Below are 16,695 nucleotides of genomic sequence, written 5' to 3' on the forward strand. Positions count from 1 at the left end.
GGTCACTGCAGGGGGAGGTGCAGCAAGGACCAGTCCATTTTAGCATTTCAGCAGAAAACAGAGACCTGGATTCAAATCCTGGCTCTGGTGTTTCCTTGCTGTGTGACCTTGAGCAAATGGCTTAACCTCTCTCTCTGAGCTTAACGCTCCTCACCTTTAAAATAAGGATAATAATAGCACCCACCTCACTGGGCTGTTGTGAGAATTAAGTGAGGCGTTACTTGTAGAGTGACTGCAGGGTAACTTCATGCCTGCCATGTAGTAAGTGCTTGATAACTGTTAAAAACAAAATAACCTTCCCCAAATGGAGGTGCTTGTTCTAGGTCCCACCAAGACCTCAACACCTAACCTGACCACAGTTTCAGTCTCTGCCCTCTCCCTAGTAGTAGTAATTGGTCATATTTTCCATCCCCCAAGGAAAGAGGAGATAATCTGATATAGGACCTTTATCTGTACACCACAGATAGGTTATCTAAGCCTGAAATAATTCCTCTTTCCTATTTTGTACACCTTTTGACTATAAAAACCTTTCATTTTTGGGCCTCCCTGGTGGCGCAAAAGGTTGTCTCAGCACTATGAAGTTATTGGCAGCCACTGAAGTACAAGCTCGATCCCCTGCCAGGGAGATACCCACATGGTGCAGTATACCTCTCCAGTCTCCCCACTGCTCCCCTCAGCAGTGTATTTCAGTAGATCCACCTGTTCTGCTCCCCACTCTGTCTCTCGTGAATCCTCGCACCCCCCACACCTCTGGCCTATACCCCAGTTCTTGTATGCATAAATAAATATATCTTTAAAAAAAAAAAAAACCCTTTCATTTTTGTATAGCTCTCCAGAACACTTTTCTGCTTGCTAGATGGGATGCTGCCCAACTCACAAACTATTTAGTAAAGTAAATTAGATCTTTCAAATTAACTTATTAGGATTTTTATTATTTACACACACACACACACACACACACACACAATCTGTCCCGAGCAGTGTGGTGGTTCTAGACCAGCGCTGTCCAGCGGAACTTTCCATAATGATGGAAATGCTCTGTACTTGCACTGACCAATGTGGGAGCCACTAGTTACATGTGGCCATTGAGCACTTTGAAGTGGCTACTGTAGTTGAACACAAATTTTTAATTTAATATGATCTTAATTTTAATACCACCCATGCCTAGGGGATGTTGGACTGTATTGGCCGGTGCAGCTCTAGGTGAGTGTGACTCAAGATTATACCATTGACAAAGAGCAGACGTGCCCAACTGATGTTTTAGAAGATTCAGGCAAAGGTCCCCAAATGTCAGCATGGAAGCATGAGGCAGTGTTAGCTGGTCTGGAGAGACCCAGGTTGCCAGGCTCATTTCTAGGTCTGGGAAGTTTCTTTGTCACAGAAGAAACTGTCCACGGCCTGGGTAGGATGTCAACCTATACTCAAGTAGCCCCTGGTTCAAGGGAAGGGAGCTCTTGATTATCGGCGCTTTTCAGTCCTGGTTCTGCCAATGCATTTGTTAGATAAACACTGTCTCCAGAGATGGTCCTACACCCATCCTATATGACCTTGGGCAAGCAGCTCCCTGAACTTCACCTTCATATGTTATATGAAGGGATTACTAAGATGGCTCACTGAACTGTTCATCCAACACAGCCATGAGCAAGTAGTAGGTATGAGCTCCTTATTTCACATGGAACACAAGAGACTATGCTAGATCTTATGTAAAACACAAAGAGACATAGAACAAAGCAGGTCCTTCCTCTTCCCCTACCCCCCAACCCCAGCTCCAGCTATTCTTTCTTCCACATTGGCTCTCCTCACACCTGGGGCCAGGGAACTCTAGGGTTACACTGTCCTAACTAGAGAAAATGAGTTTTTCTTTCCTAGTAGTTCCTAGAAAAGCCCTGGAATGTTCTCAGTGGCCTAAATCATGTGCTAATCTATGGACCAATCACTGTGACCGAGGGGGACGGGAAAGACCAGTTAGCCAGCCCTGCCTGGGTCCCTTGCCCACCCTGAGAGCTCTAAGAATGGGCAGGAGATGAACTCCTCCCCACCCAAGCCTGTGAGCTGAGAGCAAGAGACCTGACTTCGCCAAGGGGAGAAATGCTACTGTCAGAGGGAAATGGATGCTGCTCAGGCAAAACTTGCAATGTTTTCTATAGTTATAGCCCAAATAGAGTGAAAGTTGGACTCTGGAAATGCTGGAATCACCTCCTGTAGTATCTCACACAGCATCTATGGGTCAGAAATCTGGGTGGTTCTGGGGGAGGGTGTCAGCTTTCCGTCATTCTTGACGCCCCTTTCAAATGCACTCCACCCTTTCCTGGTGTTTCTACCAATATGTATCTGCCACTGACTCAGGCATGCCAGGCATCAGGTTACCAGCCGTATTTTATGGAGCCAGTTCTCTCCATCTTTCACAGGCTGTCAACTGTATTAGCACAAATCCTCATCTTGCTCTTCACTATACCCCCAATGCCCAGCCCCATGCCCAGGACAATAAATATGTGTTGAATGAATGGATAGAATGATGGGCAGATGGACAGATGAATATAGATGGATGGGTGGATGAATGAATGGATAGATGGATGGGTAGACCTTCCTTCACTGTGCCCATTTGGGTACGAGAAAAGAAAACGATTGTCCCAGCCCTCTAGGAATGCCAAGCCTATTGGGAAAGACGCAAATGGGAGTGCCGGAGCTGGCATGCACTCTGAGGCAATTATGTTCATCCTGTTCCAACCCCAAGTTCAGTGATGTCCCACTGGTAGCCTGGAATCAGCTATGGTGGGAGAATTTATACCACAATAATCATAAATGTCACCACAATAATTTATACCACAATAATCATAAATGCCACCCATCAGGGCTTTTATTTTCCTGGAGATCTGGTTATTAAACATTTACCAGCATACCACTGCATGCACCTCAACTTATCATGCCAGAGGCGTTAGAGTAAGTGATGCAGGGTCTCAAGGAGAGAGAAATTCTTTCTGCACAAGCTAGAGAATTTGGAAAGGTTTTGCCCACTAGAGTACATTTCTCTTCACTTTTCAAATGAGCCACGTGTGAAACCAGAGCCTCTGGTCCCATCGGCTCACTATTCCTGTGGTCCCCATGGTCACGGCTCTCCATCTTGCATTCTCTCTCAGGCCCGCACTCTTGAACAGTGCTGAAAACTTCACTGTGTTCATCAAGAATAATATCGACTTCCCTGGCCACAACTATACCACGTAAGTGCCCACATTATCTGGCCATATTAGTTTATCAACTTCTGTGGAACAAATCATCCCAGCACTTAGAAGCTTAAAACAACAGACATGTAGTATCTCACATAGCATTTGTGGGTGAGAAATCTGGATGGTTCTGGGTGAGGGTGTCAGGTTGTAGTCAGGCTGTCAGCAGGGACTGCACTCACATCTGGGCTTGGTTGGGGCTGGAGAATCTTCTTCCAAGCTCTTCCAAGTTGTCTGCAGGAGGGTTCAGTTCCTCTCCATGTAGACCTCTCTCCCTAGGGCTGCTTTGAGGATCTATAGTACGTGATGGCTGGTTTCTGCAGAGTGAGTGCCCCAGAGAGACAGAGAGCAAGCAAGTAACCAAGATGGAAGTGACAGTCTTTTATCCCCATCTTGGACATGACACACCATCACTTCTGCCATATGCCACTGGTCACACAGACCAACTATACAGTTCTGGAGGGGACTACACGAAGGTGTGAATCCCAGGAGGCAAATATCATGGGGGCCTCTGTGGAGCTCGGCTACCACACTGGCCCACTCCTCTGAAAGAGGTGGAGCCCACTTTTCAAGAGATTTGTTTGTTTGTTTTCCATTATGTGCAGGAGAAACATCTTTCCAGGTCTAAACACCACTTGCACTTTTCACAAGACTCGGGATCCATTGTGTCCCATTTTCCGACTAGGAGATATCTTCCAAGAAACAGGCGATAATTTTTCAGATGTGGCCATTAAGGTTGGTGATGCCTTTGGGATGTGGTGGTTGGGGTGAGCAGTGGGGGTGGGGTAGAGGTGTCAAGAGGTAGAGGATGGTGAATTGCCAAGAGGCTGGGCCACTGGGTCTTAAGCATCTGACCTGCAGTTATGGAACATGAAGTAAATCCATGCATGGTGCCAAGGACTTTCCCTGTCTTCCCTGATGCAGTACCACAGCCACCCTAAGAGCAAGATGCTAGGTGGATCTGTTTTCTGTGGTTGCTGTAACAAATGGCCACAGACTCAATAGCTTAAAACAACACTGTTTTTTTTTAATCCTTCTGGAGGACAGAAGTTCAAAATCAAGACATTGCAGGGTCGTGCTCCCTCCCAAGGATCTAGGGGAGAATCCATTTTCTTGCCTTTCCACCTTCAAGAGTTGCCCTCCTTGCGTTTCTTGGCTCGCAGTCCCTCTTCCAGCCTGGAAGCCAGCAGCATGGCATCTGGTTTCTTATCCCATGTCAAATTTCCCTCTGCCAGAGTCTTTAGAAGAGAGAGTATTTAGGGCCCTGGCAGACAAACCAGGGTAATCCCTCCATCACAAGGGCCTTAAACCTTAACCTCTTGCCATAAAAGGTAACACGTTTGGAGGTCCAGGGAATAGGAGTATCTTTGGGAGGCATTACTCAGATGACCACTCTTGAATTGATCAGGATTCTCCTAGTTGAAAGTTATAGAAATCCAACTCAAATGATGTAGTAAAATAGATTTAAAAAAGGAACACTGGGGGCAAATAACAGAAACCAAAGTCAACTGGCTTGAGTGTGAAAGTTCAGACTAAGGAATCTGCAGAGACCAAAAGTAGATTGATGGCTGCCTAGGGCTGAGAGAGCAGATAAAAAGGGATGAAGGTGATGAAAATATATAAAATTAACGGTGGTGATGATTACGCATATCCACGAATATGCTAAGAACTCTTGAATTGTACACTTTAAAGTGAGCAAACTGTGTGTGAACTACATCTCACTAAAGCTGTTGGAACAAAAAAAAAAGAGATAAACAAGCAAAATGTGTTTAGGAAGATGTGTAGACAGTTTGGCTTGAGAACCTTCTCTAGGGGAGGGCTGGGACAGAAAGCAGAAAAGACATGTAAAAGAACCCTTGTAAGAATTGTGAGAACTGGGCCTCCCTGATGGCACAGGCGGTTGAGTGCAGCCCTGTGAAGCTGTCCATCAGCCTCTGCAGTGCGGGTCCAATCTCTGCTAGCCACAGAGTTACCAACATGGTGCTGCAGACCTCTCCTGTCTTGCCCATTGCTTCCCTCAGCAGTGTATTTCGTCAGTCTGCCTGCTCTGTTCCCCGCTCTGTCTCTGGTGAATCTTCTCACCCTCCCGCACATCTGACCTGTATCCCGGTTTTTGTATAAATAAATAAATCTTAAAAAAAGAAATTCTGAAAATTTGTAAGAATTCCAGAATTACAAGTTTAATTTTATCTTTAAAGGGGTGGGGGGGGGTCATGAAGAGTGTTTGATTCTGGTTGTGGTTTTGTTAAAACAAGTTTTGTCTCCCACAGTGATCAGTGCCAGGCAGGGAGATGTCCGTGGCCGTGTGGCCACATACGGCAGGTTACAGCTCGTCTCTGTGTGTCTTCCCCAGGGAGGAATCATGGGCATTGAGATCTACTGGGACTGCAACCTGGACAGGTGGTTTCAGCACTGCCGTCCAAAATACAGCTTCCGTCGCCTTGACGACAAGAGCAGTGAGTCCTTGTACCCTGGCTACAACTTCAGGTAACAGCGCTCGGCATCGGCCTGGCCACACTAAGCGTTCCAGGGACCTTTCAGACCCAGCTGAACTGCATTTCCAGCAGCCAGTAAGACTTGCTGCATTTCCCTACACAGCAAGCTGATGGTGAAAGGCTCCCTTTAAGAGCAAGGCGGTGACCAAATTGTATGAATTTCTTCCTTTTTCGTTATTAGAGAGGCACACTGTGTGTAAGACAAAAACAAAACTTGGGCAACAGGAAGAAGCAGAGAGATGATAAAAAGTCCTCATAATTCCTCTCCCAAGACATCAACGAGGAAAACCCCTCTGGCACATTTTCCTTCAAAGCCTCTTTCATAGGCTTATATGAGATCATATCATACTCACAACATGGCAACTGTGGGTTTTTTTACATACCTGGTGACACTCAAAATTCTTTGTGACCACTATGTTAATAATCGTAATATTCATTTGTGTGAGTGTAATGAAAATAAAGCTATACTTCAGGGAGTCTTCTAGATCCCATGTACTCTTTACCACCACCTCTAAACCTCACAGCTCTGGAGGGTGGGCTCTAGCGTACCAGCTAAAGCTGAGAAAGGTGAAATAATTTTCCCAAGACCCTTAAATTAGTAAAATTACCATCACCCCAAGCTAGGCCACACTGACCCCACCCCAGATTGTGATTTTCTCACTTCTTCCCCCGTGATTGGACATTTGGGGTGTTGCCAATGTTTCTATTATACATAACCCTGCAGTGTATATCTCTATACATAAATCTTGGTTTGAATACCAGAGTGCTTCCTGAGGATAAAATTCGACAAGTAGAATTACTGGAGCAAAGATGATGAGCATTTTATCATATGATTTCGGGTTTTAAAAAAGTCTGTGCTTTTCATTTCTGGGATTTATATTTGATTCTTTTTCAAACACATGTGCTATAGCTTTGGTGACGTCTGTTCTTAGCTACGTACATGACTCCTTTTGTCCATTTTACTGTATCCATGCTGACCTGGTATCCATGGTAACTTGGGAGTTTCTCCTTGTGGGACTTTGGAATATCTGTTGGGGGCTTCAGCACAAATGGTCTTGTGCAAAGACTGTGTATTCTGGAAGAGAAGGAGACAGTTCTGTGGGGTGATGATGTAATACTGCAGCCTGCCAGAAATGTATGACATTAACCAATTAGGAACCAGTGTCTAGTCTAATTCCTGGACACTGGAGTCTTCACTCCCTAAGCCATCCCGGCTCCCTTGTGACTTCAGGCTTCTGTAGCCTCAGCTCCCTTCTCCAGAAGGGAGTTTGTGTTAAAACTCTAGTTCCTCAGATACAGACCTGGTTCGGCCACTCCTAGGAGTCACATGGCTTCAGTCCTGACTCATTAACCATCTTGACCACCTAGAAAATGCTTCCCTTGTTTTGAAGTCAGTAATACATTGACTGAACTTTTTGTTTTATTTTGCAGTCCTTTGTGTGCAGGGTGGGCGGTGCTGGTGGAAGTGGTTGGTTTCCTGGACTAGCCCATGCTGCCATCTTGATTGCAAGTCCTTTTTGGCAAGAGCCTCTTAGAGACCCCTGACCCTTGGGTCTCATTGCTTCCTCACCTGCAGTCTTGTCTTGCTTTTTAATTTCTCTGTGATGCTTCATGTTTGCTTCTGGCTTCTGACTTCAACCCTATGAATTCTCTGGTATCCTGGTTTGCTTTCACTCTTAAGCTGGCGGCTACTGGTTTGGTGCTGATCTGTTCTTGCTTTGACCTCTGCACAGCTTACTCCTCTGCTCCAGACTTTTGTCAGGCGGTGCCATTCTAATCCAGTTTCCACAGTACCTCCTGCATCTGAATCATTTACTCAGCCTGCTCCTACAATTCTGTCCCAGCACGAACTTAACACTTCCAAGGCCCATGATTGCCTTGGGAGCCAGGCAGGTTTCTGTGACTGTGGTTATGGTAGGTCATGTTGTGCTCTGGTTCCAGAAACCAAGTAGGCTTATGCTGTCCCCTTTCAGAAAGAGTTGCCAAGTAGGTCCCAAGTATAATTGTTACGCAATTTGCATATGAAGCTGGCAGGACATTCATACTGGCCTTCCTCATCCATTCATCAACTATATATTGAGGGAAAAATTATTTGTGGTGCCAGTGGTTATACTGGTAAACAAAAACAGAAAAAGTTACCATTCTATAAAGTATATAGGATACCTTATATTCTAGCAGGACATAAATGTTAATATATTTTAAGTACTATGTAGAAGACAAACTTCTAAGTAAATGGAAAAAAAAAACTTTGACAAGTCAGCATCATTACTCATCAGAGAAATGCAGATTTAAACCACAGTGAGGTATCACCACACAGTCAGCAGAATGAAATTTCAAGACTGGCAATTCCAAATATGGAAAGGAAGGGTAGCAACTGGAACTGTCCTGATGGGAGGGCTCTGTGGTTCAACCACACTGAGAACTGTCTGGAAGTTTCTCATCAAGTTAAATAGACACCTACCCCATGACCTAGAGAAAGGAAACACATGTCCACATGCAGATTTGTGCACGGGGATGTCACAGCAGCACTATCCACATAAGCCAAACTCTGGAAACCGCCCAGACTGCAACCATAAGTGAAGGGAGAAATAAATGGTGGTATATTTATATACTAAAACACAACTTAGGTTAAAGAAGGGACAAAGTACTGGCACAGGCAACAACATAGATGCGTTCCACGGATGGGATGCTGACTGCAGAGCCCAACCCAAAGTAGCACAGGCTGAGATGCTGTGTGTGTGAAGAGCAAGAACAGGCAGCGCTTATCTGTGGTGGGAAAGAACAGTGCTGCTGGGCCGGGACGTAGGGGCGGGGAGGAGAGGAAGGACTAATTAGAAAGGAGCACAAGAAAGTTTTCTGAGATCATGGAATGTTTTTAGATCTTAATGGGGTAAAGGTCATATAGGATACTCGTCAAAACTTGAACAGAATCCTGAGGACTTGTGCCTCTTATTATATTCTTATATTGTATAATAAATCCAACAAGACAATTTCAGATAATAATTAATGATGTGAAGGAAATCAAACAGGCTAGTGTGGTGGGGGGGGTGGTAGGCAACCAGAGAAAGCCTCTCTAGGCTCAGGGTGGGACGCCTGGAGGCATACACTTTCCTGAGGATTGTACTTTCCTAATTAAGAGGAAGAGAAACTGAGCATATAGCAGCCCATGTTAAGAGAATCCATTTACAAACAATTTTAATATCTCTGAATAGCTTTAGTATTAATAGACCAGACCAATAGTTCTCAAAGTGTAGGAACTTGGTAGAGATGCAAATTCTCAGGCTCTACCTACTGAGTCACACAGTCTGGGATTGTCTTCATAAGTCCTCCAGGTTATTCTAGTGCATGCTCACCTTTAAGAATCGCTGATCTAGACCCTCCATCCTCCAAGGGGCCTGGAACCAGCAGCCTGGGCCTCATCTGGAAGTTTGCTATGATGTGGAACCTCAGGCTGCATCAAAATCTGTATCTTAACGAGATTCCCAGGAAACTCAGACACACATTACACTTTGAGAAGTGCTGGTCTAGACTGTATCATCCAGCCTCCCAACCACATTTCTTCTCAGATGTTTCACCTGACTGTATTTTGTCGCTACAATTGGGTTCTTTGTTTCCTGGAGAAATGAATAATATAAAGTGTCTATGTAATCCCTGCATACGAGTGCATTAGAAGGCAGGCACACACACACACACACACACACACACACCCCATACACACACAGAGCTAGCATACTTACCGATTTCTAGAGAGGTCTACTCAAGCAACTGGGACTATTCAATGTTATTTTTTTTAAAGATTTATTTATTTATTTATACAAGCACTGGGTACAGTCAGAAGTGAGGGAGGATGAGAGAATTCACCAGAGCCAGAACAGGGAACAGAACAGGCAGACTGATGAAATACACTGCTGAGGGGAGCAGCAGAAGCAGCAGGAGAGGTCTGTGCGCCATGTGGGACCCTCACCGGTGGCCGGGGATCTAACTGGTGCTGCAGAGGCCGCGGGCAGCTTCACAGCCCAGTGCTCAAACACTGCGCCACCAGGGGAGGCCCTATTCAATGTTATTTAAAGAAGCATCATAAATTAGCAGGTAGCCCTCAACTGGGTTCTAATTTTTATTTGTTTTTGGCCTGCATAATGTTTCAAAAGTTGAGACCTTCTACATAAATTCTGGATTTCCTACTTTTTATAAAAAGATTGTAAATCCATTTGGAAAAAACCAAACCATTTGCCAGCTCTGGGTTATCTCCCTCACAGAAGCACTGGGCTACAGTGCCAGGGGTTCCCTTTAGAAAGGGCATGGGTTTTGGGTTTTTGTGTTTGTTTGTTTGCCACTGTCCCCACAACTCCTTATTGTACCACTCATTTCTGTCTGGCCTACGGGCATCTGAGTTTGAGACCCTTGACTAAAGGCCAGCTGACGGCAAGACATAAAAGTCTTTTTGTCTCCTCTGTGTCAGTGGAGTTGCACCCAGAGCCCTGAGATCAGCTCCCAGTTTATAACATTTTGATCATTCCCTGCTGCTCTGCCGAATAGGCTTATGGCCATCAGCATAAGAGAGGACAGGATCAGTGCTCCCCTGGGCACCCTTGCAGGCTGCTTTCAGCATCAGCAGAAGCAGGGTAAGGTACCAACTGGGCCTTAGCCAGTGTCCCCTGCATCGCTGAGCTAAGAACATGACTCCTGGAGAGAGCTGAGCTTTCAGGAGAACTGAGGTTGATATTCTTTTAGAACAAAGTGCATTTGTTGTCTGCAGCGAGCACCAGAAGAAATCTTTGGCCAAAAATAAATTGTCGAGATCTGACATGTAGTTGGATAAGTTATTTCAAACAGCCACACAAAAGAGAAGAGGATTACAGGTTAAAGGAGGGGTCAAAAATTAAACTAAAATACAGGAAGTTAAAGAAAAGTTGATCACATCGCAGCATTTTGCCCTGTGCCACAAGATCTATGAGCAACATTCCTTCTTGGGTGAATGAGTGATTCGGTGTTTTGATGACCCATGGAACATGGAGCAGACCCACGAAGCGGGGGTCACTGCACCCCGGGTTCTGAGCGGGTCTGTGTGTGTGCTCCTTTCCTGTGCCTTCGATTTATAAGTCCTTCTCCTGGTGTTTCTGTTTCAATTTTCCCTTTCCGTTCTCTTATGAGGACAGTCGTTGTATTTAAGGTCCACTCTCAATCCAGATGAGCTCATTTTGAGATCCTTAATCACATCTGCAAAGACCCCCCCTTCCTCCAAACAAGGTCACTTTCACAGGCACAGGGGTAGGCAAGTGGGTGTATCTTGGCAGGGGACAAAGGAAGAATTATTCAATTTGTAAAAATCATCCTTGTTTAGGGCCTGGCTTTTCTCAGCATGGCCCACTGACCCCTGCCTCAGAAGCCCCTGGTACCTTACCGGAAATACAGACTTCTAGAAACATCTCAGACCTTCTGAAACTACCTATTGGCTGTGAGACCCGGAAATTTGCCTTTTGAACTCACTTCCCAGATGATTCGTGCCCTCCATTTGAGAACCATGGCACCAAGGCCCTGAAAGCAGAAACCCAAGTATTTACTGTCTGGTGTTTACCTCCCAGACAAACCCATGTAGGTAGAGAGGACACACCCCGGGGTGGGGAGCGGCCATGAGCGTTTGCCGCGTGTGCTAAAACCAAACTACTAAATAGAGCAGATGAGAAAATGGTCATGGGGTGAGAACAATCAGATGCAAAGGAATAGAAACCCCTCTGACCAGACACAGGCAGTAAAGCACCGAGAATAGCTCACTGATCCCCACATCAGACTGGGAGTTAAAAACAAGTTTCCGCTGTTCCCTACTACATTCTGGCAGAGCATCTGTTTTCTGTTTTCTTCTCACCACACACCTGTAAATAGACTGTGAATTAATAACGCAGAAAGAAAATATATATCCGTACCTAAAAAGGGGGGGGGAGATTTAAAAGTTTGAGGAGGCAGGTGGCTTTGGCTTCCTAATTATTCAGGAAGAACAAAACATACCAGCTTGTGGCTCTGGGGACAGCTGCATATTTGGGAGGATTGTGACTTGTACTCAGGTCTTGGCTTATAAAGGTGACGAAATGATGACATCCAGTGGTCAGTGCCACTGAAGATATCTAGTCCACTTCCCAAGAGGAGGGGCTCACCATGGTACCCAGGAGAAGCATCAGGTTTGGTCAGGAGCAGTGACGGGGAGCAAGGCCCAGGCCCTGCCTGTGTTTTCTCTGGGAAAGGCAAGCAGGGCTCAGGGAGCTCTGGACTCAAAGGCTTGTCTCTGGGGTCTACTCTCTGGTCCGAGGTGATTTGGGGCAGGAATACATGCTGGCTGTGTGAGAGTCAGATGAAGGAGTAGGTGGGGATAGGGGCTCACAGAACTATATTTTTTTCTATCCTTGCATAAGCTAGATCACATAGGAGGTATAAACAACTTTGGCTGTTTTTTTTGGCCTTGTGATAGTGGATGCTGGAGAGACATATGTAGAATCTTAAGGAAAAAAAGTTAGAACAGACTGCTGAGGTGCAGCTGTCCCCAGTCCAGTCATTAGTACCTAGGATTCACACCCCTGCCATTGTTCTAGAAGCCAGCCTGTTTTTTTCTCTTTAGGAATAATCCATTTGCTTGAAAGTTTTGTTTTTTCTCTTGTTGTTAATCCTGTACTGGTTTAAAATTGTTCACTTTCCTCTAAAAGCTCATTTCCCATCACTGGTGGTGGAATGGAGGTAATATGGGTTTGTGGCGCTTTGCTTCCAGGCGGTAAGAGAGCACCTGGCTCTCTGTGGTTGGATTTGCGGGTTTGGGTTGTGTTTCTCCATCTGCCCACTGTCCATCTGGACGAGGAAGATGAGGTCAGCTGCTGTTTGGAACTTTGTCTTTTCATCAAAGACCAGCAGTTTCAGATCCATTTATAAACAGATTCTTTCTCTCCTACAGATATGCCAAGTACTATAAGGAAAACAATGTGGAAAAAAGAACTCTGATTAAAGTCTTTGGGATCCGTTTTGACATCTTGGTTTTTGGCACCGTAAGTGTCTACTCCCCGCCACCAGCAGCTCTGTTCCTGCGGCTGTGTCCTAACTATTGCTGTAGGGTGTCAAGGGGTGAATGCTTCGGTCATAGCCACTAGCTGGCACTGGTATGAGAGAGGGGGGAGAAATGTCCGTGGAATCCTGTCCATGAAGAGCTCATCTGATGCGATTATGAGCAGGGTAGGAGGGGGGTAGAAAGCTAAAATTTAACTTTAAAAATTCTCTGATTTTTCAAGAGAGTAAAAGATATTCCTCTTCAAAATAGTTTGTAGGTAACAGAATCCATGTCGACTTGGCTTAAGAAGAAAGTTTTTTTAAGTTCACATAGATGAAAAATCCAGGGACAATTTCAGGTTTCAGGCATGGCTGGATCCAGATTTTTTTTTTAAGATTTATTTATTTTTATTTATACAAGCACTGGGTACAGTCAGAATCATGGGAGGGTGAGAGAATTCACCAGAGCCAGAGCGGGGAGCAAAACAGGCAGAAGGACCAAAGTACACTGCTGAGGGGAGCAGCGGGCAGCAGGAGAGGTCTGTGTGCCATGTGGGACCCTCGCCCAGTGGCCAGGGATCGAACCGGTGCTGCAGAGGCTGCGGGCAGCTTTGCAACCCACACTCAACCGCTGCGCCACCAGGGAGGCCCTGGATCCAGATGTTTCAACAATATCATCAGAAACCTGTCTCCCTCCATCTGTTACATATATTGTCCCCTATTTTGATGTCATCTTCAGCTGACCATCTCTACATGACGTGATCAGGTGTCTCCTTACGTCTCATCAGCTCAGCAGTTCAGCCAGAAGCCTCAGATGGTGGCCATGGACTTGGGATAGTTTAATATGGGCCACATGGTCATTGTTGAACAAATGACTGAGGATCATGCCATACTCTCATGGCTGACCTTGGACCAGTCTAAAATCAACCCTTTTTCCCCCAACTACATGGACCATATATGGACAGAGATAGTTTTCCAAAGGAAAACTGGAGTACTGTCTCCAGAAGAAGGAAGGAGGGAATGCTTGGTAAACAAAAAAATCAATAGATGCCCACAAGGCCTTGTCTGACAGCTTGTTATTTATGTAACATGGTGACAAGCAACACAATGAGAAGTCATGGAAAAGATAGAGAGACTGACCACTGAGAAGAAAAACCACAAGGACACCTAAGGGAAGAGTTTATGTGGACACTCCTTCCAAAGTCATCTCAAACCCCTTCCAGGGATAGCTCTTCTGAAACTCTTACTTTGGATAGAAAACCAACAGACCTTCAGTGGTTCTCCTCTCAATGCGTGGCCCGAGTGCTCCTTTGTCTAGGATTTATGCTTTCAAATGTATCCTGAAGGGAAGAGCCAGGAAGAACTGGAGCCATCTATGTGTTAGGGCAGAGGCACTGCTCTGAACTGTCCCCCCGTAACCTTTCCCTCTTTGTTTTCAGGGGGGGAAATTTGACATCATCCAGCTGGTCGTGTACATCGGCTCAACCCTCTCTTACTTTGGCTTGGTAAGAGGTTCTGTGCCCTCACCTTTATGAAAATGATTTGGCTACTGGATGTGTCGCTTACACGTTGAATATCAAGAAACCAAAGCGTCAAATAAAGTCAAACTAAGAACTAAGCCTAAAAAGCTGACTATAGAACCAAGGCTTCAGAGGGGACGGGGTGCAAGGCGAGGTGGGGCAGGGGCAAAGGCAAGGTGGGGATGGAGCACGACGGGCTACAGCAGTGGACTGTGGGTGTCTAGGCTGTGCATGCAGTGTGGTAACAACACCTGAGGGGGGGAGAGCCTGAACATCTAACACTATACAGGCAACCACGTAAACCAATGTGACCTCCAGAAGAAAGAAAACAGCAAATGATTTGGCCAGAAGTAGTTTCACTGACTTGGGGCTTATCTGGGTTTTTCCCAGGCCACTCTCTTTATTGACTTTCTCATCAGCACTTACTCAAGTAAATGCTGTGGCTCTCAAGTGTATCGCTTTTGCAAGTGCTGCGAGCCCTTTGCTGTCAACGAATACTACCACAAGAAGAAGTTTGAGAACATCGTGGCGCCCAAGTCGGTAAGGCTCATGGGGTCTGTGAGATGCCAGCACTTTAGTCCCTGACATCATTGAGAAATGTGTGCAGGTGAGTTCCAAATCCCAGGGACAAGTCGATGTGGATACACCTCTGGACTCTACCCTATCCCGCCACCTCTCAGAGGAATCCTTTGGTCTTAGAGAAGAGTAAAAACAAAATGGAGAAGCAATATAGAAAGACAGCAAATTTTTATGTTCTAGGATTTTTCATTTTTGTCAGATGTAACAGATTGGTACAGCCAGAAATGAGGGTACTGACTCTGGAGAACAATTTGGCAGTATCTAATGAATCAGGATATACTTCACAGCCTGGCCTGTCCACTTCTCCACCCCTGCCCTAGAGACACGCTCACATGTGTAGGTAAGTGGTACGTGTGTACCAGGTGCCCATCGCAGTGCTGACTAGCTGTGAGGCAAGAGCACCCACCCAAACATCCGAAAGTGAACGGTGAAATAAACTAGGATAAATCCACAGTGAAAATGCCTGGCACCAGCGTAGGAATTGAGGTAGATAGTAATAGCAATTGTTTACACCACACACTTTGAAGTGTTTTATGTATAGTAACTCACTGAATCTTCACAGCAACCCCATGTGAGTATTAGTAGCCCCATAGACAGATGCTACTGTTATCTCTGTCTCTAGATGAGAAATTAAGGTACCAGAAGGTTTGACCAAAGTCCTATAGCCAGTAAGTGGAAGAGCTGAAATTCACACTAGGCAAGCTGGTTTCAGAATCTCTGTTCATAATCACAAGCCAATATCCAAGACATTTGTTGAGAGGAAAAAAGTAAACTACAGATGGTATAATGCATAGGTTAAAAAAGAAACACAGACATAAACTAGTTCTGTGTATTTTCTACATATTATACACACACACATGCAGATGTAGATTCCATGTCTTAGATACTTATATATTTTATGCATTTTCTACATGTATTACAGACATATGGGGGAGATATGTATACAGAAATGTACTGGACACACAAAAAAGTGATAACAGTGATTGCTTCTGGAAAGAACCATAGAATGGGGAAGTAGTAAAGAAAATTTTAACTCATTTGTATGGCTTTGACTTAATTCATTTGAACTTTACTAAGAAGGTCCTTAAAACTTGACTCCCTCATTTTCCCCCAATCAAAAAGAAGTCTCTGCTATTTGAAAGTAATAAAGAGCGTTTGTCTTTCCCTCCTCCAAGGACATCACCATCCTTTTCCAGCAGCTGAATGCACAATTCACTGCATGCATGTTTGCAATTTAAAACAAAAGTCCATCTTTGCACCTGAAAATAATTACCATTTCATGGCCCAAGATGGGATTAAATTCAATGAAAATATAAGTAATTTAAGTTGCAAGAGTATAACTTTCTGGATATAATCAATCTAGGGTTAAGTGAAAGTGAGAAGAACAAAGGAATTTTACATAGCACCCAGGAGTCCTAAAAATATTAGGCAGACAGCTGTATCTGCAATTAAATCTGAGTCCTGGATCCTACTTCTGATTTACCTTTAGTCTCAGCATCATTCATTCTTGGTTAGCAAGATTTAGCTTAAATGTTAAGCAAGATTAACTTAACAGTTTGTCATTTGGCAAATGGGAGTAATAGTTGCTTTTAGGTATGTTCAGATATTTAATTTCTTTTTTTTTAAAGATTTATTTATTTATGCATACAAGAACGGGGTACAGGTCAGAGGTGTGGGGGGGCAAGAGGATTCACCAGAGACAGAGTGCAGAACAGAATAGGCGGATCTATTGAAATACACTGCTAAGGGGAGCAGCGGGCAAGTCAGGAGAGGTCTGCTGCGCCTTGTGGGTATCTCCCTGGCTGGGGATCAAACTCATGCTGCAGTGGCTGCAGAGAGCTTCATAGGTTGCATCTT

General features: G+C 44.9%; 2 protein-coding genes across 8 annotated transcripts in view; one reads left to right on the forward strand and one right to left on the reverse strand.

Moving 5' to 3' along the window:
- Positions 1-16,695, reverse strand: part of IFT81 (intraflagellar transport 81) — a 207,348-nt gene that overhangs the window by 121,671 nt on the left and 68,982 nt on the right. The gene's annotated exons all lie outside the window — the stretch shown is intronic.
- The window catches only part of P2RX7 (purinergic receptor P2X 7), a 61,798-nt gene that overhangs the window by 26,333 nt on the left and 18,770 nt on the right, over positions 1-16,695 (forward strand). For 2 of the 4 annotated variants that reach the window (XM_037511196.2, XM_037511193.2), the window contains exons 6-11: positions 3,138-3,218; positions 3,827-3,956; positions 5,575-5,708; positions 12,651-12,741; positions 14,179-14,244; positions 14,650-14,799. In XM_037511196.2, the coding sequence (XP_037367093.1) occupies positions 3,138-3,218; positions 3,827-3,956; positions 5,575-5,708; positions 12,651-12,741; positions 14,179-14,244; positions 14,650-14,799 (652 nt within the window). The remainder of the gene's footprint in view (positions 1-3,137; positions 3,219-3,826; positions 3,957-5,574; positions 5,709-12,650; positions 12,742-14,178; positions 14,245-14,649; positions 14,800-16,695) is intronic. The other 2 variants (XM_037511194.2, XM_037511195.2) reach the window with 2 other exon arrangements.

Source organism: Talpa occidentalis, unplaced genomic scaffold (assembly GCF_014898055.3).
Source record: "Talpa occidentalis isolate TD23 unplaced genomic scaffold, MPIMG_talOcc4v2.1 talOcc4.14, whole genome shotgun sequence".
Taxonomy (NCBI): domain Eukaryota; kingdom Metazoa; phylum Chordata; class Mammalia; order Eulipotyphla; family Talpidae; genus Talpa; species Talpa occidentalis.